The sequence below is a fragment of the Typopeltis vanoorti genome, chromosome 23 (genome assembly GCF_054136105.1).
Source record: "Typopeltis vanoorti isolate ZY-2024b chromosome 23, IOZ_Tvanoo_1.0, whole genome shotgun sequence".
NCBI lineage: Eukaryota > Metazoa > Arthropoda > Arachnida > Uropygi > Thelyphonidae > Typopeltis > Typopeltis vanoorti.
This window is the reverse complement of record NC_143571.1, coordinates 52982909-53007269: the sequence shown is the minus strand read 5'-3', so window position 1 is coordinate 53007269 and position 24361 is coordinate 52982909. Positions and strand designations below refer to the sequence as shown.

General features: G+C 33.6%; 1 protein-coding gene across 1 annotated transcript in view; it reads left to right on the top strand.

Moving 5' to 3' along the window:
• LOC150093856 (protein couch potato-like) overlaps positions 1–24361 on the top strand; it is a 170483-nt gene that overhangs the window by 80138 nt on the left and 65984 nt on the right. The window contains exons 2-3 of the mRNA XM_090413028.1: positions 18111–18188; positions 20795–20848. Of these exons, the coding sequence (XP_090269154.1) occupies positions 18111–18188; positions 20795–20848 (132 nt within the window). The remainder of the gene's footprint in view (positions 1–18110; positions 18189–20794; positions 20849–24361) is intronic.

Here is a 24361-nt window from a genome sequence, read left to right as displayed (position 1 = left end):
TAAAGAAAATAGAAATGCTGATAATCATTTCAGTTTTGATTTCTATTGCAATAAGTCGCTATTCAGAAGAGCAGGAAATGCGAGTAAAAATATTAAACAAGGTTAAGCGATAAAATATATTTCCACTTTTCAGGTAATCGTTGGAAAGATCGATTGTAACAGTGACGTCACCCACCAACCCGGAAATTCCACACATTCGTCGGAAAGATAGAGAAACACTAAAAGTTTTTACTTTGCTAAAATCACCGGCCAATTTTCTCCCTCGATGTCTGCTGGAAACGATGTACAAATCTTATATTTTTTTTAGGCTAACTTTTGGCGTCTTTTCATGCCGACTTCACACTTGAAATTTGCACATTTTCCTCAGACAACTTGATGTGCCTTAGGCAGAGGAGACAACATATAGTGAGCGAACAGGCAAAGAATTCCTGCTAGCATCAGTACTTTGTGTCTCGATAACATCCTGTCTCTAACAGTCCCGTCTTTCTTTTCCCCTACATCTCCCCCTTCTTCTTCTTCTTCCTCCTCCGGATCTTTCTGCACTTGCTTCGGGCACTAAAAGCCGTCAGCACGCTGCTTAACCGAGTGGCGAACTTCCACCAAGGAACAAACGGATCAATTAATTATGGTGTCCACACCGGCTGAAAGTGACAACAGCCAATAGCAGGCGAGCTTGTGGCATCCTCAGGCGCTACCTTGTTAGCGCCTGACGGGACAGAGTGACACGCCAGGTGCGAAAAACAGACAGTTCCTGAGCAATCTGTGATTACAAACCATGACTGAAGTGAATTTGGCTAAAGAAAGACAATCGGACATCTCACACTGACGATTATCTTAAGAAACTAAAGTGAATAAAAATAGAAAAATCTTAAGGCAACGATTCAAGTTTGTCCCTCTTATCTGGAATCCTTTATAGAAGTTCGAGCTTTTACTTTTTTGATTTGCTTCCATGATAAATATTTATTACTTTTTTTTTAAAAAAAATCAGTTTTAAAATTATTTTGATTTTATTTTAAAATGTAATTTATTTACTTAAATAAAAGAGCCAATAGGCTTCACTTCGGCGATGTAACATTATTTAAATCAAGGGGATATTAAATCCCACATTATTTCAAAGCCGAATAAGAAACTCAAAGATCGGAATCAAAGAGTTTCATGCCGAATATAGTAAACTATAAAAGTATCGGCGGAGTATCCGCGGATACTTTTATAGCGGAAGTATCAACTTCCGCTATAAAAGTATAAACTATAAAAGTATCGGCGGAGTATCCACGATAGAAGAAAAAATACCCTCGTATAAGACCGACTAACCCACCTTTGATTGAAAAGCCCTGATAACGATTTTTACTTCATAGAACGGATTCGAACCCCAGGTCTCTCCAAACAAAGGCTAGTCGAAACCAACTGAGAAGCGAGGCTCTTAAATATGTTCGTTTGTTTCTTTGTCCGTCTTGTAATGATGAATTACGTCTGCACCTCGAATTTAAGTTGCTTCGTTACTGTAATTTATTCCATTTATATTTATTGACAGAACATTTCTGAATATCAACATGTATTGCTTACCATATATATTCTGGCTGAACTATACTATAATAGATAGTAGGCTTAAATCCCACTACACGCATAGATGTGTTGTGATTGTTTATAATCAAACGCATAGATGTTTGTGATTTTCAATGTGGGAGAACTTAACCTTCCAGTTTACTAGAAGCCTTAAATGGCTTGAAGAAGTTCCAGTCTTTACAGCAGATAAAAATAAAAAATCATAAAAAAAGGACAAAAAATCGTAACTCGCTTACAGTACTAATGTACCATAGGTAAACTTTCATGGGTTGTAGTTATATAAAAAACAAGAAATAGAAGTGTAATAATGACGCTGTAATTCTACGAAAGTCCTATCAAAATTTAGCGAACTGTTTACTTTATTTTTCATTCATCTTTTTTCCTGGTTACTTAAGCTAATGACATTTTTTTTTCATCTTGTTCATCGAATGTCAGTCAACAATAAGAATCAGACGATATATTTGTAAACACAAAACCTTATTAATCTTTGTAAATCACTAAAGGAATAACAAAAAGACAAACAAAGAGGTATCATTCCAATCAGTGAAATTGTATTCGAGTGTCGTAAGCATTTTAAGGAAGCTATGAAACTCCTAAATATGTCATCACGGTAATATGACCTTTCATGCCTTGATAAAGGCTGACATGACGTCACATGAATGCTGACAGACAACAGAGTATTTATGGACTGTTATCATGGTTGAATGATTATGAGTTTGGGCGCATACTATTACCGAAAATGTACCAACCATGGAGGAGGAAAGAGAATGAACTAATATGTGACATCATGCTTCACTTCTGTGACTTTTACTTCTTTCTAAAACTGAAGTGTTACCTTAGGGGTCGGCAATTTTAATTATTTCGAGATAACGAAGAAAGTGACCAAGAGAAATTTAAAAATAATAATGTTTTAACAAAGATTGAAACCATATCCGTTTAATGCGGTTTAGCATAATGGTAATGGCTGGGTGAAAACGCATCCCTTATAATATTAGCAATTTTCTTAAGTACATAAATGAATATTGTTTTGCTGATAGTTGTATAACAACTTCATTTGATTTTAATACTGGAGTAAGACGAAACACATTGCGCTCAATTATATAAGGAGTGGCAAACTTTCTGTCGTATATTTGACCTTTATTAAGATTCAAATATTTGATTTAAGGTAACGAGCTCAATCACATGAATAAAGTTGTATTTCCTTCTATAAAGCGTGACAAAAAGGTCCACATAGTCAACAATTGTTTGCGCTAGCGAGCTATTCAAAACCTATTTACTCAGCCTTGATTAGATTCCACACGTACACAAACAAAATAAAAGATAAAACAGAAACAAATTAATTAAATATAGAGTAGATGTGACTCACTAAATAGAAATGGATACATGTTTAAAAATTAAAAATATCTATCAAATTGGTTGATTTTATTTCTTCTCTATAAAAATACAAAAAATAATTTTTGGTGTAATTAAAAAAGCACATCGCTAATAAAAAAAACGGACGAATCCTTTATTTATTCTAGAAGAGCTGAAATGGAGCATATAAAGTGTCACTTTCAGATCTATAACTGTAATCTATGCATACGTGTGGCGAATTTTTCACTAGGTTACCAACAACCTGCAGTTAGGCTCATCTTCGGCACTCATTTGTTACGTGAAAAAAATACTGGCGTTCTAGTCCGACTCGCCATCCGTCTTGTCATCGGAAATTAACAGTTTGATAAACATCTGCATCCAACGAACAGATCGTCCTGGTGTGTGTGTGTATGTGTGTGTGTGCAGCTGACTTTAAGTATCGATCATTGCTCCAGTATAAAAAACATTACGTCTTCTTGTACCAATGACGTCATGTTTGACTGCTGACACTGACTGATGACAGTCGTACTAGGAAGGCAAAATGTGGGCCATTTTTCTCGTTACTTACTCCTCAAAATGACGCGAATCGGCAGTTATTTCCCCAAGCACCATACGTTTCTCCTGTCACTTACAGGGCGCCAAACAATCAGTATTGTTCTTGGGATATTTTTTTTTAGTTATTCTAAACGTCTTGAGCAGAGGTAGTGGAAAGTTAAAGTTAAAGATAAAATACTCGAGTTATGTTTTAGAAATATCTTCGGTCTTTAGCCATGTATTTATTCGTTAAAAAAGCAGAAATCCTTCGTTTCGTAAGACTTTAAAATCAAATTCTTTTGACTTGTGAGACTTGTTTATCAACGTTCTCTGTTAAGACATCGTTGACGAACAGCATGTAATGTATTTCTTTTCATGGTTTTATAAACACAGGCCATGATATATACGATGTTTCTCTTGTCAGTGTGAATATAAAAATTTATCACTCAAAGAAAGTTACGAAGTTGACATCGCTTTTCAAATTTGTTCAATGCAATAAAAAAAAGCTTTATGAGAAGGAATGTTAGAAACATGCTAACATTAAAAATTAATAATTTAACTGAATTTAATTAAAAAAAATTAACATTATTGCATTCGTTCATTTGAGTACTTCGTTTTATTTACCTCATCCTGACGATCCATCAGCAGGTCACTGGAATGCTTTAAAGTTCTGGCCCATATAAGGTTTCTAAGAGTGAACAATTGTTACGTCACTATTCATCATTGTATATATGTTGACAGAGGATGCGCAGGAAGAAATATCTAAATTTCTGCGCATAAAACATTAACAGTTATATGGATATATCTTATGCGTTTTGTTTTTATCTAACAAACACATTTTATGAAGAAAAACAATGAATATACACGCAAAAGTCTACGTTCACTGTTTTCTTCATACCATAAATGTATTAATATCGGAGAAAAATAATATTTATTGCAGTTCAATGGCTGTCAAGAATCAGACTCGTCGCTACACCCAGCATCGCCTTAGTATACATACTATTATGAAAAGTGTTTGCGACTCTTATAGACTTGGAAATCATTCTATTTTATCTTCTTTTCCGCTCTTCTAATCAACTCTAAAAGTTTTGTTTCTACCTTTTCTTTCCCCTAATCTACATCATGTGCCAGACCGTTTTGTGCCTATTCAGGAAGACGTGGTCGCTATGGCAACGCCACTCAAATCGATATGTTATAAAAGTAGATACCTGTCTCTTCATGGTAAGAGAAAGAGAGAGAGAGAGAGAACTTGGCGTCTAGGTACACTCAGAAGGTTGCCTGCCCCAGGTAAAGCAGTTTATGGTGACCACTTTGGTAGAACAGTGCTGTCACCGCATGTCAACGGGGTTTAAACACTGTAGGGGCGTCCAGTTTAGTTGACGTGACAGACTAGTAACTCCAATTATTGTGAATGAGAGGTGGAAAACAAAAGATAGAAAAGTGGCGGAGGGAAGTTGTTTTGTTTGCTGTAGACGAAACCTTTCACGCAGCATGACGCAGGTAGCTTACAAACGGAAGTAACCTTTTGTAGAGTGGAAAAAGATATCCGGAGACATCAGCGATCAGTAGGAGAAGAAGACAGAGGAACAATTGATTTAATCTTTGTCCGCCCTCCTTTTGTATAACTTCCCTAAGAATAATAAACGTAATTTCCCAATTAATTGTCATCCGATTTAAAGCTGCTGAACTCTGCTCATTTGGTTTATTAAGAAGACATTTTGATATGATTTACACTAACTTGCAATAATGACCTTTCGTCATGAGGCTTTTAATTTCATACACATATACAAGTGACCCTTGTCAAGATACCTGACAGTGAATGAAGAAACGAATAATTACGAAGCCAAATATACTCATTTTAAGTGCTTAGTTTAGTTCTTTCTTTTATATATTATATATATTCTGAATGAGAATGTCCGTTTTTCAATCTGAAAACTTTTAGTTTTAAACTGGTGTCGACCAATATATAACTTGAATAACTTAAACAGCTTTCATATCTAATCTGAAACAATAGCTTTTTAAATCTCAATCTACAACAATAGCTGGGATTCTCCCAATCAAATTTTATATAAATAGATTATTATAAAAATAGAAAGGTGTATAAAATAGATGCTACGTTTTTGAGGAAATACAAAACTTAATTATTCAAACTCGTTATTTTAGATAAAACATTTTTAGAAACATTCTTTTTTATTTTAAAAATATATTTTAGATTTATATTTATAAAATGAACGTGGATAGATCTTGTAAGCTGTCCTTTTTGCTTCAAATTAAAACGATAGAAAGTACTGTATTTGAAATCAACAAAGTCTGAAATTTAGTTAAATAGTTGTAAAAAGTAGGTTCTTGTTGCATTAACTGCAACAAGAACATACTTTTGTGTAGTATCACTTGAGTGGAAAATGATATTGATATGGCGGAAATAAAATGTATTATGTTTCCCTTTTTAAATATCATGTATAAATATCCATAACTACAATATCATTTTACTTGAAATAAGAAATTTATGAATGAAAATCTCAAAGAATTAACCTTTATTCAGAAAATATTTAAAAAAAAGATAAAACCAAACAATGCTAATAAAACGTTTGTAATAATGAAGTGAAGTAGATGCATATTCATAAACTTACGTGTTGCCATTGTTTCACTTAACAAGAGCCCTTGTTAATGGCTTAGAGGCTTAGGTTACCTTCGTCACGATTGCTGAGTGTTACCACTTCAATCCCCCAACTACTGGTGGAGAGGGAACATATTTTATCAACTGTGAAGTTTAATCCAACATAGTCACGCAGATATAAATAAATAGAAGTAATAAATAATAATAAATATATAAAAATAATAAATAATAATAAATATATAAAAATAATAAATAATAATAAATATATAAAAATAATAAATTTATAAAAATAATAAATAAAAATAAAAATAGTTTGTTCTCCAGGAAACTTGATGATTTTAACCTGCCAAACAATCAATCCGGATTTGAAATATTTGTGATTTATATCTCGAAATAAAGAAAATAGATTAAAATAGTTTTTAATTTCTCTGTTCTCAATACTTTTACTATTTTCCAATATACATATCATGGACGCAAACAAACAGTTCTTTTTCACTGACGTCAGTTATTATTTCTGTAACTAATAGAAATTATTCTTTTATGTTGTGTAACTCTTATTCCTCCATTATAACAACGTACAGTAAACAGAACTCTTAGAAGCCTTGCTACCACGATTTTTTTTATGCTCTTTTAGTAGGCGCATGAGATGAACAGCTGGTTGAATTCCGGAGCAAAGATGTGTGCTGGCTCGCTATGTAATTTAGTGTTATATGTCCGCTACCTTCATTAATTCATGTCATGTTTGGTTCCTCCTTCCATAGCCCAGGTTAAGAGCAAAGGACATTAAGAAATACCTGGAGAAGTTGAGCAGAGAAAGAGAGAGAGAGAGAGAGAGAGAGAGAGAGAGAGAGAGAGAGAGAGAGAGAGAGAGAACATCTCCTCAGATTTTCTAAGCTATAGGCTTGGAACTTAAATCATGTTCTTTTGCTTTTGAAAAAAGTTGATCTTTTTAAGGTGAAACAGGTTATCAATTTTAAATATTTTAGTTCAAACATATAAACTTCTTACAAACTAAAAAGGCTTGGGAAAAAAGTGGTCTAAAGTAATGTTTGGAATGAGAACTTGAACACAACTTTTTTATTATAAGAAAATATAAAAAAATTACTTCAAATTCTAAAGGATTTTATAAAGCAAACCACATAGATAGATGCGAAAAAATATCAAAAATTAATCATGCAATTACTTGGCATTAGAATTTTTACAAAATAGTGTATAAATTGCAAATATTTCTATTCACGTAGTGCTGCCATCTGGTGAGCTCTGTTCGAATTACCGGAATCACTTGCTTAATTACATTAGGGGGGGGGGGGAAGCAAAAACTTGTAAAGTCTTTATTCTAGTTGAATACTCTCTTCTCGTTACAATGAATTACCTTTCTTTTTTTTCTATGGGTTTATGACAAGAAAGAGAATTTCTTAATCCTATCTAATATTTTGCAGGCTATTATGCAACCCTGTAAACATTATGACAGAAAGTTAGAGGCTTGAGAAAATTGCGCATCTAACCTTTTATGAATGAAAACAGGCAAGTTTAATCTATCAAAGACGTCTAGAGTTTTTAATATTGATGAGATTGTCCTAACCAACATGTCGCTACAATGATATTCTTGTACCGAAGACGATGCCACGTACATAGTTTATTATGCAACGTTAATTACCTAGAAATCCTACACCACACAGAAGGTCATTAGTAATGATAATGGAGGGTAGATGTACAAAGAGAAATGAAAATTGTCCCTACGAGAAATCAAGCGTTGGAACAATGACGTTTGAATTATTGGTTATCCTGGCAAGATGCCAGGTCCCAAGAATACGATGAGACTATCAAGAGAGTTCATCTATCTCAAGGAGAAATAAAAGCTACGGATTATCACACAAATTTATTTTCATACTTATTAGATCTTTCTTTACTTATAATGTTACGTCTTTTAATGAACTCTGGATCTGTGTAATAATTATAATCTGTAAAGAAATGAGCAGGATAAAAAACAAAAACAAAAACCATAACGTGTCATACAAAGAAGTATCCTTTACAGGGGAAGAGCAATCATGTCTGTTACGTTGCCAATAAGAAAATATTGAATAAAATGCAGAAAATATATTAAAAACATATTATTTTACATCTTAAAGGACTCAACTATATCCTTTACATCCACATACTTAGCCTTCTTAAAAGTACCCAGATGATAACAACCAGGATGTTCCCAGCTGCTGATGTAGTAAGCAATTCTGCCAATTCCGAGGCGAAGCTGTGTTTTCTCCCGCAGGCTAGAGCGATGAATGTTGTCGATTTTACGGACGCTTTCATTTGAGAGCTAATATATCAGTACCTGCAGCTACTGTGATGAAACCTTCTTTGTGAAGTAAAAGACATAATCTCGAAGAAGTCTGCTTTTAAGGATGAGACTTTTCAGAGTGCCTCCGAATTTTAAGAGTTAAGGGACCTGCCGTTTTTTACGTATAAAATCGGCTCAATTCCTGTGAAAGAGAGTCACATCCGGCGTATATCGTATGATGGATATTTTGTGTAGTATGTACAGTGAAAAACAGAATTAAACATGAGCTTCATGTGGTATGAGAAACTGAAAACGGAATTACTAGTGTGTACGCATTCACGAGGATATACAATCTAAAAATGTGGGGCCTTTTACCCCCTCATGTCAAATACGTTTCTTTGTTTTTCCTTTAAATTTTTCATATGAATTTAATTCTGTTTATATAATTGAAATAACCGCAGATAGATATAAATCCTCCTGAAAACATACTTTTAAATTATAAAATAAATCAGCCTTTGGATTCCATCTCTATTCAGATTTTTTTTTTTTTTTTTTTTTTTGCAAAATAAAATAAAATAGAAAAGCAGATACGACCTTCTGTGTTGCTGAGTTTTTGGTTGCCAAGAGATTTCGTGAGATACGAGATACTATCTGTCTATGAAATATCTAGCAGAGATAGAATCTGTTGTTATGTTATGTTACCAAACCATTATCACTATTAACTGAGTGACTATAGCAACTGAGACCATGCTAAAATATATATTTTAAAATATTGAGTTCTTTGGCTGGTTTTTCTGTTCTATGAAAAACTATCTTTGTTTCTGGGAATAAAATCCTTACCATTTTTTTTATGAGACAGCATGGAAGAAACGTGGTAAGTGCATAACTCCTAGACAAGATTACTTCATAGAATATTAAATTCCACGCTGTAAATATGGCAAGTAAATTTTTCACAGATTCATTCGATATTTTTTTCTTGGGAACTCATATACCCCATCTTAATTCCGCGATTGAAATTGACGAATGAAATAAATTGACGTCATTTCGATATCACGGCACGAAAAAATCTCTGTCTCAGTGATATCTTGAATACGCGGCATTATTATTAGAGAAATAGCATCAAAAATTATGCTCAGAGGACGTCTTAAGCTAGTTGATCATCATCATTATTGCACACATACACACAAACATAGATATTGTTATTATTTTTCCTATATTATAGCATACAGAAATTAATATTAGCCTGTTATAATTCGAAACACTCATGGGATTTGGTTTGCAGCGAATATTTAGCCTTTATACGTAAGATCATTCATTAAACTTAGACATCTAGATTTATTTTAATAATCTTTCTCCTGATCGTGAATACCATACGTTAGATTAGTTGGACGAATCTTTAGGGTTTTGAATTCGTAAGAATTGCTTGACTTGATTTAAAAACTCTTCAAAGTTGCATCTTGTTAATATTTTGTGTTATTTGTCATCTGTCTTTATCCTTTGACATTTGCAACCAGAGAGATTCTAATGTCGCTTGATATTATCAGTTAAATCTTCCCAGGTTAATAAACCACTATTTATATTTAATTATTCACAACTGTTTGATTTTTCCCTTATGTTAACGCTAGAGAATGAATAAAACAAACATGAAGGAAACCAATGCTATTGTAGATGAACCAAAATTGCATCCATTCTGCAAAGTCTATCTTCACTTTCAGTAAAAGAAATGAATCATTTAATTGGTATTACAAGAAAAATTATCTAAATTATTCAGACTCTATTCAAAGATCAAAAACAACGGAGAAATCTATAACTGTTTGCATCAATATTGCAGCAGTTGCTGGCGTCTAGTTTGACAGCAAGTAGAGTAACTAGACATTGCGATCTTATGGTATCGCTCCAAATACTTCACTCGTAGTCGGTCAAGCAGTGAAGTGTCCATTAATCAAATAAAAGCAATAACAGCTTACAGATTAAATGCAACGCTTGGTCCAATCGAATTCTTTAGTTGATAAATTCTAAAAATAGCGATGAAAGTTTAAAAAAGTTATCGCCATACATATGTATACAAAATTTTGCTTTTCTATACAAATATCTTTCGTAGACTGTTTTAACAAACAAGGCAGGCGTTGAAATAATTTAAATGTTACAAGGAAAAATCAATTCAGATGATTTTACGCTCTTATAAAAGTCAAATTCTGTTTGATTATACGGATGTTATTATATAAGATTTGTGTAATGTTATTTCTCTGGAGAACGACATTCGCAAGATGATTCATGTAATATTCTTTGCAATTAAACGGTAAATACCTCGAGGGAATATGCACAAGGAGGAGAAAGGATGCCAAGAATATCCATATAGGAAAACATAATCTAATAGTGTACAGAAGAGGCACAAAGCTTTCTTGCTGTATAATCAAATATTTGAGAGTTTTGATGACCTTTGGGAAATCAACGAAAACTATTCCGGTTTCGTGTTGGCACAAAGCCAAAGTGACCAATTTTTAGAGTCAATTGTGCTGTCAATAAAATGTATTTAGTGAATAATTATAGTATGATAAGCCCTTTTGTTTGGAAGATAAAGATAAAGAAACGAGATTACATGTTTTTATTTCATCGATATATTTAATACCATTCTATATTTACTTTCGCCCACTGAAATATATTTAAATTCATAAAATTATAGGATATAACGAAATAAAATTTAAAAAAAGTTCATACTCATGAAAATTATGCCAAAAAGTGTAAAACATTTTTACAAGAAAATCCAAATAGCGAATTTTGAGAAAACTTGTCCACAAGACTAACTAGCGTACGGACGGATAAAATAAATCTAATAAATGCTTATTCATTTCGTGCAACGCATATAAAAGTACTTCATAATAATTATGCTGATGCATTAGTTTCTGTTGATAACGTTTCGTTTTTTGTCTGATGGACACAAATGAATGTGACGTAACACTTCCATGTTGCTATGGAAACAGTAAGTTCTGATTTTGATTCAATTTGTATTGTTTTAGTAACGTTTTGCGACGCTTTTTAATTCAGTTTGGTTTATTATTCGCTATTTATTGATTTTATATTTTGTGCCAACTTTATGGTCTGGCCAAGAGATGGACGATGGACCACTTAAAATTGTAAACCTCAAATAATTAAAATGAACAAATGTGTAAAAGCTAAAATATACAGAAAATAGTAAAAAAAAAAAAAATATATATATATATATATATATATATATATATATATATATATATATATATATATATATATGGGATAATGCAAACAAATATGCTCTTTCATGAACTACTGAGTTTATTAGCCTTGTTACTCAGCATGCAGGGAATGCCATATTAGATAGTATTGCCTCGTGCATGGAGAACACGAGATATTTCTTAAATTACCTCCTTCGATGCGACTAATGGCCATAAACCGAATTTAGTCACAAATTACCTTCTGCATGCGTAGATAGATATCGGCTCTATTTACCGGTGGCCCTTTTATAACAAGGAACAATAACGAAAGATCCTTTTTTTCCGTCACCATAGCGAATAACCTACTTAAGGAATGAGGAGAGAAAAAAAAAAGAATGCAACACAGGAAATAGGATTACAGATATATGTTTTAAAATATTGCGAAGAAATATAGCTTTTTGGCAAGGAGAACGCACAAGCGTGAAACACGTACGATCCTTTTAGCAGCATGACTACCTTTCCTCACAGTTTCTATCTGCGTTCTCCCGTCTCCATGGCGACGCTCGGGACTTACACTCAAACATTTCGTTCAATGCTTAATAACATTATTAGGCAAATGGATCATAGATATCTGCTTCGCTGACAAACAGGAATATCATGTAACCTGACTTTAACCAAGGTTGCATGTCACCAGGGGTTGCTATGGACACTAGAATTGTTGTTCAGATAAATCTGCTTTAAGATTGCTTCCAAGTTAAAGCAAAAGACACATCTATTCGAATGTATACTTAAAAATGTCCACATGAAGAGAAGAGAGACAGTGGTGATCTATTCTTGTGTAAGCAACACCCTAATGGAAATGTAGAAATCTGAGATTGAAAAAAATTCAACATGAGTGGATAATTCTTTGGTTTTCTTTCAAGGTGTTGTCGATTCGTTTTCATTGTGGTATGGAAATGTATAAAACACTTTTAGCTTTGGAAATGTATTAGTACTACAAAAATAAATAAATAAACGATATAGGGTATTCATTTCGATGTGATTCCAGGCAGTGCATCCAGCAACTCATTGGAATGATGACATAAGATAAACTGTATGATCCTTGGAACAGGGTTTCCAATGATAACCGTTCATCTTCCCAAAGAGATTTAAATCAGCCATTCAAATAGTAGAGGGAATGTGTCTTTAAGATTAACCACCAGATTTGATACGCCTTCGATTCGATCCATCATTATTATTATTAGCGTATGATGATACAGCATCCGAGATGCCCACAGGGACATTCAACGCCATCTTAGGAAACCAATATATCACTATTGGTTGTAATGTAATTTTTTTCTGTAAACTGCGTGAGGTTTTCTACAAGGTTTGCCAATTTAATGGACGAAAAAATCATTCCAACTACCGTATATGAAATTCCGAGTCATCAAACTTCCGTATGCACAGAACAGAAAGCGTATCTAGTTGTTTATAGATACTGGATATTTCAAAAACAACCTTTCAATGAGAATATACATATCTTTACCATAATTTACACTAGTAAATCAGTTCTCAAAGGTTCAGATCTCTCTCTCTCAGGATGCGAGAATCATTTATAAGGTTCAAAAGATGACCTATACCGTCTCATCCGGAAGTGAAACGACTTTTCCTTAAGGAAACTCGGTATTTGTATTTTCACCCCACAAGATAGATAACAGGGAGGAGAGTACATAACAATTAACAGGCAAAACTTTACCGACTTTCAGTAAAATCCTTCGCTTGACAGGACACCTAATATTTCTTTGGGTCCCAATTTTTTTGACTCTCAGGTTGATATAAAAATTAAAATTAACTCAACTATAAGAAAACAGTTGCCTTAATGTCTGTACAGAATAGAAAAAAAAAGTTTAAAATTACATTTAAAAGCTTGAATATTTGGCATTCTATAATTTCTTTGAGTGTTTCTTGGGCAGCAGATTCAGCCAGAATGAGCAAGAAGTACTAAAATTCATACAATTTAAGAAAAGGAAGGGAAAATAAGAGGAGGACGTTGATACGCGTTGTGATCTTTTTTACAAAGAATCTTTCATTGAGGGGACCCCCCCCCCAATGTTCAACACAGAAAATCAACCATTGCAGGCACATCAGACATGGTAAGAAAGTTCTTAGCGCAGACTGTTCTCAATCTAAGTGAAAATGACACAAAAATTGAAATGGACAAAAACGTCAAAGTAAAATGCATTGTTAAGGATACCTAAATTATAGGTAATTCAACAAAATCTCGTGGAACTGAAGAAAATAACTTTTTTTTGTTGTTGTTGGAAAGTTAAAAATAATCTTAGATTAATACAGTTCGGCATTTTGTTTCGCTTGTCAAATTTTGTGAAAGGCAATTCTGTTATTCATAGACGAAGTTATGCGAGTGCGCATTTTGCACTCTATTTTATGCAATAAAGACAAATGTCAACAAGGTAGAGTGACATCCGTTATTTAATCAAGAAAGCTTTTAGTGGATGCTATGACGCTTAAGATGAAGATCTCCAGAAAGTACGCAAATTCCCAAGATAGCGCAGTGAGATATAGCTGCCACGCGGCTGATCTCTCTCCATCCGTTGTGCATTAATGACAAAGTACTAATTTTAAGTATAAATGGTCCCTTCAAGAAAATGTGATCATATTTTGTTTTCGAGTGTCCATATAATTAATTCTTATGTGTGCGATCTCTCTTTCTTTCTTTCTTTTACTCATTACTTGAATATTATTTGAATAAGTAACTTTATGAATTTATTCTTCGATGTCGGAAATCTTCAACTTTTTTCATTCATTTTTTTTTCTATTATTGTTTGTAATAACATTTTTTCATATGCATTTTGGAAAATTACAATCCAAGGATATTCCAATACCGTAGCGGTTTCTATCTTCTTTATAATCTTCAACGATACACAATATTAAAGTAAAGAAAAGTCTGCATAGCTCCTAATTTTTGATTAAAAAAACTAATTTATATTTAATTTTTTTATTAGAAATCTAAAAGCTTTCTATTTTGAAATAGCGATAAACTAATAATACAGTTTCAACTCCATTACTGAAATTGATTGCTAGATACGAAGTTAATGCAAGTAATATCAGAAATAAGATAAAAGTTCGTAAATGAAAACAACAACACCAACAAAATCTTCTCTAATATCTGATTCATTTCTCATCCCCCCCTAACATTACTTTCATAGAATCAAAAAAAGTTAGCAGAAATATTTTTCTTTTGCATTTTATTATTTTTTTTTAAAAAAACAGACGTCAGAAAAACTCATAAAACAAATATTAATGTTAAACCTAAACAACACAAAGTAAAAAAGAAAACACATATACATTAAACTATATATGTATATTAACTACGATACGATACTTATAAAAACAGCCATGTTTTATAGTCCAATAAAAATGACATTACTTCTAAAAATATCCAACACCAAATGAAGACTCCTTTGGACGTATAACGACAAGATCGAAACTCCAATGATATATTTAAAGTAAGCGAACACATTGAAATGTTAGGCTTACCACTGGGTGGTAGAATCTGATATCAATTCTACAGAACTATTTCTTTAATTCAACATGCAGATATATTGATAATAACTCTTTCCTTTTCCAAATTAGATTTTTGGAAAAGGAAAGAGTCATTATCGATTCTTAGAGAACAGTAGCTTTCCTGTACTATTCTTTAATTTGTCTGAATAAGTCCAATCAAATTGAATTAAAACGCTCAATCTGTTCATTTATCGAGCAATTAACCAGCAGAATTAGTTTTAGAAGCAGACGATGTGTGATTGCGAAACGAACATTTACGTATAAAAATACTTCGTTAAATATTCAGCCAAGTTTCAGTTAGCGCATGCTCAATTGTACAACTGTTGCAATAATACGTTTTCGTTGTAAACAACAGCGCTTGAGATTTCGAGCGTAATTTATATTTTGCAAGACTGTTAGTTGTACAAAGATCGTTACCAATGCTAACTTGCTATTTACAGAGACCGAATCGTAATTAACAAATTAATTTTAATTCTATTTTCCTCTGGTCTACTGTCGATTAGGGGAAATATCTTCTAGAGATTTCACCGTGGCACTTATCAATTTCCGAATTCCTGAGTAACTTATGAGGCTATCGCTTGGCACAAATGCGATTGCACGCAGGGCGAATAGGAAAGTGATAAACAAGGCAACTTCGTTCCAAGCGGACGAGGAATGATTTCCGAATTGGTTAATGAATCGTAAAGCGTGAGAGTTTGCCGTAATAGTAATTCTCCCTGAGTTCGCTCACTATTATTCCACAGGGGGCTTTTCGTTTTCCCTTCGCGACAATACTAGCTTATTCAAAACAGTTTGTGTGGATGCTGGCGAACAATCTCGAACCCAGAAAATCTCCAGTAAATCCCCGCGACGGTAGCGAATGCATCAGTGGACCACGTGGGTTTGGACCAAAACAGTTTACACACACGCACACACACACACACCGAGAGAAGACAAGAATGCGAACTCTTTCCCGAGTCATTTCTGCGAGAGTGAGATTAAGGAGTGCGAAAAGGAATGATTTAAAGGCTGAGTGGCGACAAAGTTTAGGCCCTCGGAGAGAACCGATTGTGATGTGGCATTCCCTAAGCGATGGGGGGGGGATTGACTGAGTGTACAATACCGTCAATTTGTGGCAATGGTTCGACACTCCTTAGTACATGGGACACATCTGTCTGGGAACAGCCAAGAGAAGAAAGGACAACATAATAAAGTGATACTCGTTGTCGGAATATTTATTTCTTCGTCAACTTTTCGTATGGACGCGAGAAGAATCATTCTAATGAGAGCCAAAATACCGAAGATTTTACCAACAGAAATTATTTGTCACTAATAAATGCAAATTAATCCTGGAGTTGTTCAACGAGAGTCGGTACAAACTTATAGATTAAAGGCCTCTTGAACTTATAGCGTGAATTTCACGTGAATATGCAACCAAATAAATGAAAGAGCAGGCAAAAATTAGATGTCAGTTGGGTGCGGAAAATTATACACTAGTCTTGGATGATTTTTTTCTTATATTATGTATATTTTATTTTTTTATTTTAATATTAAATACCGACTAGAATCAACAGGCAACCTTTGAAATACGCCATGTTTTTGAGTGTGAAAAGATCTTCCAGTGTAAACACTGGAAGAGTTTTCTTATGATCATGACTTCATTAATGACTATTTCCCGTAAATTTTATCATACCTTTAGAGCTCACCATCATCATACTTTCAGGGATTTAGGCCCAATGGCTTGTTCCAGACTCATTCTATCTTTTTCTTCGTTGTCACTGATTTCCATGCCCTCAACTGGGTGGTATCGGAGTATCCTTTTGGATAGTCTTGAACTGTCCATCCTTTCAATATGTTCGATGCATTTCTTTCGGTATTCGTATACTTTGCCCAATACTGAGTCTATTTTTAGAGCTGAGTGAATGAAATATGCAATTTATTAATATTATTTTTAGTAATCATGTGTTGTTATTTAGCAATTACGATGGAACGGTCCTGTACAATACCACGTATAGCATTATTATTTACAGTGTTTGCACTATGTCTATAAATTACCTTTATTCTAGTTGGAAAAAACCTACCTCACTAACACTCACTAGTAGAACCTTGGTATCTTTTTAATCAAAGAGCGTGGTCCATACAGACTGAACTGCAGTGGCTCTAATTCAGATAAGATTGGGAACGTCAGCTCAAGTCCAGAACTTACTCTATCTCTCAAAGAACTCCATTTGTTTTATCATCATGGGACGAAGCATAAACATTGCAGGGACGTGAAGGACCTAAACACACAGAATTGCAAGAATGTACACACACAGCAAAACTGAAGGGTTTTTTCAGGAGTATGAACCAAACAGATCTCTCCGTACCACAAAATAGCGACATACTTTGATGCTTCCATATTTTCATTATTCAGACAAATGCACTGCAGGCAACATCCCCCAAGGCATAAACCAGGGTGTAATCCTTATTCTTGAAGCATATTTTACATTCAATTAAATAATTGAATGTAAAATACGTCTCGTTAGCTTGTTTGTCACAAATGTGGCTTACAATGAGAGAAGTAACCTAAAGGAGGAAGATCTGAAGCTATTCAAAATCAGGAAGCAACGTGTTTTTGCGTGTGACTTGTTCTCATCGCTGTTTAGTGTATCATTAATTAACACTAAGTGCCATTATTCTTCCGTTATACTGAAACAGGTTAATATTTCTTGCTAACATTTTTTTTTTCAAAATCCATTGGGTTGATTTCTGAAATTAGAGCTTATTAATGTCTTTATTCAGCAACAACTTCGTTTATTTTCGCACTTTTATTAAGAATTTATGACTCGATTTAGTAGATGTTGCTTATGTAATGAAAAGTAATTAATTAAATATTTTTCTTCTTCTTCTTTCCAAATTCAAAACTAATCAGACTTTCTTACAAATTTATATTTAACGGTAACGTGATTAAATTTTTGTTTACCATTTTCTAATCTTTACACGCAAATCTTGTGCATACTTCTTAACATTTTGTTTTTCTTTTTTTTTCTCTTGTCAGGTTAGGACGTTATTTGTAAGTGGACTCCCTATGGATGCTAAGCCTAGAGAATTATACCTCCTCTTTCGTGCATATAAGGTAAGTAAAGATTGAAAAAAACATTTTTGATTTTTTAAAAGACTACGTCTTATTAAGTTTCTATTTCATATTTTAAAATATTTAACGAAACTAATATTCAAAGTAAAATCATAATGATTTTAAACTCTGTTATTTATTGATTAATTTTAAATCGAATAATACCAGTTAGTCCATCATGTTTAATATTAAGACGAATTGAATCTGATCTTAACAGAGAAGATATCAGTGAGCCCATAAGATACGTCCATAATCTCTCATGCTTGGTAAATGTGTGTCCACAAAGAGATTTGCCTGCTTTAAGCGTAAAAAACACACACTTTCTCCTTAGTCAGTGCTTCAAAGTTCAGATCAAATAGATACGGTTGATGGATTGATTAACACTGAGATAATTAAGACTATGTCAAGTCACTGCGCTATTTGTCAGCTTAGTGGATGCATCCGAAGACCATCTGTCGGTAAGAGGAACAAAGGATATCACCTTCCCTTGATGAGGAGGTTGAAAGCTTTTTCCCTTAGTCTAAGACTAACTCCGCCTTTACAGAAAATAAAAATATCCTGAAAAAAAACGGGAAACAAATCTCAAAGCTTTTTTTATTTGATGGATTCGAACTTCGCAATCCAGAAAGTAAGGAGTGTTTTAGTGCAAAAAGAAGGAAGGAAAGAAAAAATAACTGGTAACGAAACATTGAAGTTTAAAGCAACAGTTTCTTTTTTTTTTAACTTAATTTCACTTTTAAGTTTTTTCTTAATGCATAATATCATCATGACGAAGTGATTCAGAATAAAAACCAAACCATTTTATAAAAATATGTACGCTTAATTCTCCTATTCACTAATCACTTCTCCTATTCTCCATGATAAAAAAAATCTGAATTGTATAGCAAAAATAATTATTACAATGTTCACGATAGACAAATAAAAAAGTATCTGTAATGGCTGAAAGTTAATGCCATAACGAATACGACTGTTTGCTAAATGTTCAAAATTAAGTTATCCCCTCTATTTCACTTTAGATGAGGTTCTGAAGTTTTGAACTGCTTCCAAGAAAATTGTTCTGTGCTTAAATGTGGATTTTTGAAAGAGTTTTATTGTCTTTCCGTATACGAAATGGTTGGATTCTATTACTAAGTTCGCGATTTAAGTTGACATTTCCTGAAAAATTCTTATGCAATCGAAGAAAAGAAACCTTCTCCACTTTCCAAGACCTAAACACAGAAAGTTTGGGAAGCGGTCCAAGAATTACTCCCACTAATGTGACAACTGATTGCTAAATTTAGAACAAGATTTGGTGTAGTCTCCTATAAAACCACCAAATCAACTCAGATAATCATCTACTAAAATAATAAGCATGACAATTGTTGTTGTTCTTGTACAGAAGACCCCAATTACTTTATTTTGTGCGACTTTGATTCTAGAGTGTGCAAATTTTAATTAATTAAAATATTTTCTAGATAATCAGAGATTAACTGTATTTAAGCCATTATCATAACATTTTGAGAATCGCTGATTTAAGGTGGTTGTGGTTAGTACAGTTGCTTCAGATATTGAAGTTGCACACATGTCTTAGTTCATTTTGCTTTTACATTTCTGTGCCTTTAATAATCCTCGCCGCATTAGTGACATTTTAACGTCGGAGACATCTTCTTCCTTCACGTATCAGATCTAGTGGCCTGTTAAGGGGCTATCCTTAGCCCTTCTAAACCGTACCCGTCCAGAGGATAGAGTGGCTAGCCCTATGCCTCCCGGTGTGTCCTGCGTCTGTTCACGGGGGGGCCGGTTAGCCTGCTTGCGGGAGGAAAACTCCCCGATAAATTGGGGAGAAAAACCACGCTCAAGACCGGCTAACTTGATTATGTTTCAGAAAGATCCTTAAGCTTCTCACGTCGTCGACGGGAATCGAACCTATGACATTCCTAGGTTCGATTCCCGAACCTAAGAATGTCAGGCATATGGTTGCGAAGCGCATGGCCACTCGGCTAACCGCGCAGACTTAGGAGACATAAAATACAAATATTTGTTGCATAAATTCTGCTGTTTTAAAATAACCCATATTTTTAAACATTTACATGTTAATCAAATATTTCTTAATAAAATATCTTACCGTGACACGAAGAAACCATTAATATGCATAAATTTTTCACTCTGACAGACACACACTATTTCTATCCAAGTCACAAAGATCAGATGCCACCGAATGGATATATGAAATAGCAAACCATAATAAAATATCCTTATTGATATATTCTAAATAATTTTATTCTCTTCAGAATGATACCATTTGCAATGTATTGTTCGAAGACTTAACTCTTCTGTCATAACTAACCGATTTTAAATTATGAATCGCCTTCGTTTCAATGTTCACAGTGCTATCCCAGCTTTGTTGTTTCAATGCATCTTTCTTTCTTTCGTGGGAATCATTTGAGAAGAATAAAACGAGTGATCAAGGTGATCTATCTTTAACCCAAAACTCACAAATAAACATACTGACCAAAAATGAAATAAATATAAGAGTGACCACACATGTTAAGTTTCAAGTTTTGTTACTATTGAATTCACTGAATGTATTATCATATATTTTGATTGTAACACTTGCTTACGATTTCCAGGGCTACGAAGGGTCCTTGCTTAAAGTAACAAGTAAAAACGGCAAAACTTCTTCGGTAAGTATATTTTTATTAGCACGCTCATTTCTGTTTAGGTAATAAGCGCTGTAGTAGGTTCCTTCACACGATAGGGCCTCCACTGACGAAATATAATTCAGACGGTTTAAGAAAAAAAAAAACAATGAAGGTGATATGGTCGAACGGATTGGCTAAGTGGTTCATATATCCACGTTTCCTACTAATAAGCTATTGGTTCGAATTCTGCTGTGGGAATAGATGTTTGTGATTATCTTTAGGTAGAAGATGAGTTTAAACGGCTAGTGTGAGATCACTAGCCGTTTAAATAATTTTATTTAAACGCTTATGGGAGACCTCAGGTGGCATGAAAGAGTTCCATCTTCAGTGAAATAAAGACTAGTTAGTTAAACGAAACTAATTAATGGTAAGGTTATTGAAAACAATGAAAAAAAGGAAGATATATTAATAAAGAAAAGCCGATTTGAGGATTTCATAGTTGAACTGTCAATGAATGAATTAGTTATCCCACGTCTTCAAAGTGATTTGGAAGAAAGCAGAGGGTGAGCCAATCACTCTTATGACGCGTCCACTGGCTCGAAGTGCTGAAACTGAAGGCGCCATGTAGGCCGGAACTGCATCAAATTTCGTTGCTTGAATGTTACCACGGTTGGCTAATGATGAGAAAGTTATAAATGTGATATTATTATGTCAGGAAAAGGGCAGAGATCAATATCATTCCAACTAGGGAACCTAATGGTGTCTAAAGATCGGAATATGCAAAAAAAATCTTCGTTGTATAAAAAGGAGACAACCAATGGGTTTCCCGGCATTGTCATTCAGCAATGCCATCAGTCGTTTTCCAACTGAACCACTTTCTGGAAGTGGGGGGTGGGGGACAATTCCCGGTCTTCCAGACAACTCAATCTGGCCGCTTCAGGGCTCATTTCATGGACAAAAAAACTAAGAATATGAATATTTACAAAAAAAATTTTTTATTCCGGTATCGTAATCATTAATACCCCTTATTTTTCATTTTACTAAAGAGAAAGATATCTACCATATTATAATATATTATAATATACGTAGCATAGATATATTTCGAAGTTTTCAAATCCTCATTGTGGTTAACTTTGAGGAGGTGTGGAATAGTTTTGATTTTAAAAATGGTTGTGTGAATCCTGAAGAATTTTTTTATTCACAAAAAAATGAAACAAATTATGGGGGAATCGATGTTTTACGATGAATATATTATTTCAGAACTAAATTATTGCTATTTGGGACCAAACTGAGCAATGTTTAGTTTAGTTTAGCTTTTTTTTATTAGCTTCACCTATAGAGTAATTCGAAAGACGTAGTTGATTGAGTTGAGATAATACAATTATTTGTGAGAAAACAGTGATTCAGAGAAATATACAGCGATTTTGATTTGTTTTGAAATTCAACATACTCACGAGTCTCATAAAATGTAATTTAAATTACATTTAACAATTATATTATTGTTTTTATCCATATTTCATCTTAGCAGAAATAAACAGTAAAGGTTGGTACTTAAAAAACAACGCAATTGGCAGTTAGCATACTGAAAACAGTTAAATATTGCCATGAAATTTAATAACTGTAATACACAACATAATCAACAAAACTATTCTCAGCAATTTCATAAATTCAAGTTCAGAAACGTTATAAATTTTCAGTATTTTATAAAGTTCTCCAAACTTTGTAGAAGTTCATGTATCATTAAGAACATATTTCATAGAACAATGTGTGGCATGTAGTTGTTTATTTTTTTTATCAAGATTTAACTTTTTTTTTATGGATTACCGACATGTACAAGTTCAGAAGTTTATTTTACGGAGCTTCCCTCCGTAAAATTGGCAAGTTGAGACGTTGAGAAGCAAGTCTCAAGCGAGGTTGTTTTACTACCAGTGTTATAATATTTATTATATAAAAGTATGTAAGGTTAAGATGTGCAAGTCTATATGAAGACTTGATGGAATTTTTCAGGACACACACACACACACACACACACACACAGAAAAAAACTTGTAAGGGAATTATCAATTTGTTGTAGAATAAAAAGTCTGACGCAAGAACCTTGTGCTACTGTAGCATTAGTGATGCCGAAGTGCACAGTTAAAGTATAGTGCGGAGCCAGAAAGATTTAGCTAATATCTTCTCTTGCTACTCGCTGGGAGTACCGTATTATGTACAACTGTAAAGAAAACAAACTGATCATAAGATGTAGATTTGCTTTTAGCCAAACTCCACCAAACTAAAATGACAAGAACAAGTTGTTCCGAACTTCCCATGGCATTTATAGATAAGATATTTTTTTTTTAGAAAACTCGACACTAATGAAATCCATATTGAAGATCATTAATTAGCCGGAAGGTTTTAAGTTAGTATAAAAGTCTTGTTAATGGAATGCTTCATCACTTGAGAAAGATTTGAAGTGATGACAATATGAGATAATTGGATGTCATAGATTTTTGCTTTCTTTTTATGGATGGATTCGGTAAGCACAATTTCTGTACCATAGGACGAACACTCGTAGAATAACAAAGACAGACGTGGAGATGAAAGAGATGTGAAGAACCTGCACAAAATAAAACAAATCTCGAGTTAATACTTTTGAGAATTTACGTCGATAAATATCTTTAGCCTTAGATGACTTCCAGGTATTAACATTGTTTAAGATTGGTCTGATCATTTTAATAATAAAAAAATCTGAGTGGACTTTACGGTATATTAAAACTTATAGATCAGTATTGACTCTCTAAAGCAGCAGTTAAAGGCAAAACTGAGACGTGACGAGATCCCGTTTTAACTTGAATTAAAAGTTTTTCGATTTTTGCCTTTTTCAAAATGCATTTTTGGAATTTGTGCGTCAATGTCAAAATGCTTGCCAAATTGTTTCCTTTCATCAATTCATTAAGATAACAACTAGTTTTTTTTAAAAGTAAGTTAAACATTTAAGAAAGAATTACATTATTTGAGAAAAATACCGCGTGACTGTTATGATAATATTTTTTTTCTCTCTTATACGTAAGGCTTTTGTCCTCGTCCCAATAATGATTTTCTTAACAACGGAATTATGTAAATATAAAATTCTGGAAGCCTCCGTAGTTCAGCTGGTATAGACCAGCCGTTTGGTTGGAAAAACCTGGGTTCAAATCCCCTCTAAGAAGTGAAGAACCATTATCACTGTTCTACACCCTCTGTCCAAAGAGAAACCGAACGTTTTGAAAATAGAAAAACCTAGTGGCGCCACCTGTTGTATCTTTTTTGTTGTCGAAAGCGGCAATCTTCATTAGTGTTGTGTCAACTGTTTATGACATTTGTTTCATTAGAAGACGAGTTATAGTGCCAAGAGTGACAATGTGTTTTGACGAACGCTAGCTACATGAGTTTCAAACAGAGAGCTGCGATTGGCTTTTGTGTTAAACTTGGTAAACGTTTTGCCGAAACGCGTCAAATGCTTCAAAAAGCATACAGTGATGAATGCTTATCCCGTACTCAAATTTACGAGTGGTTTAAGCGATTCAAAGTGAT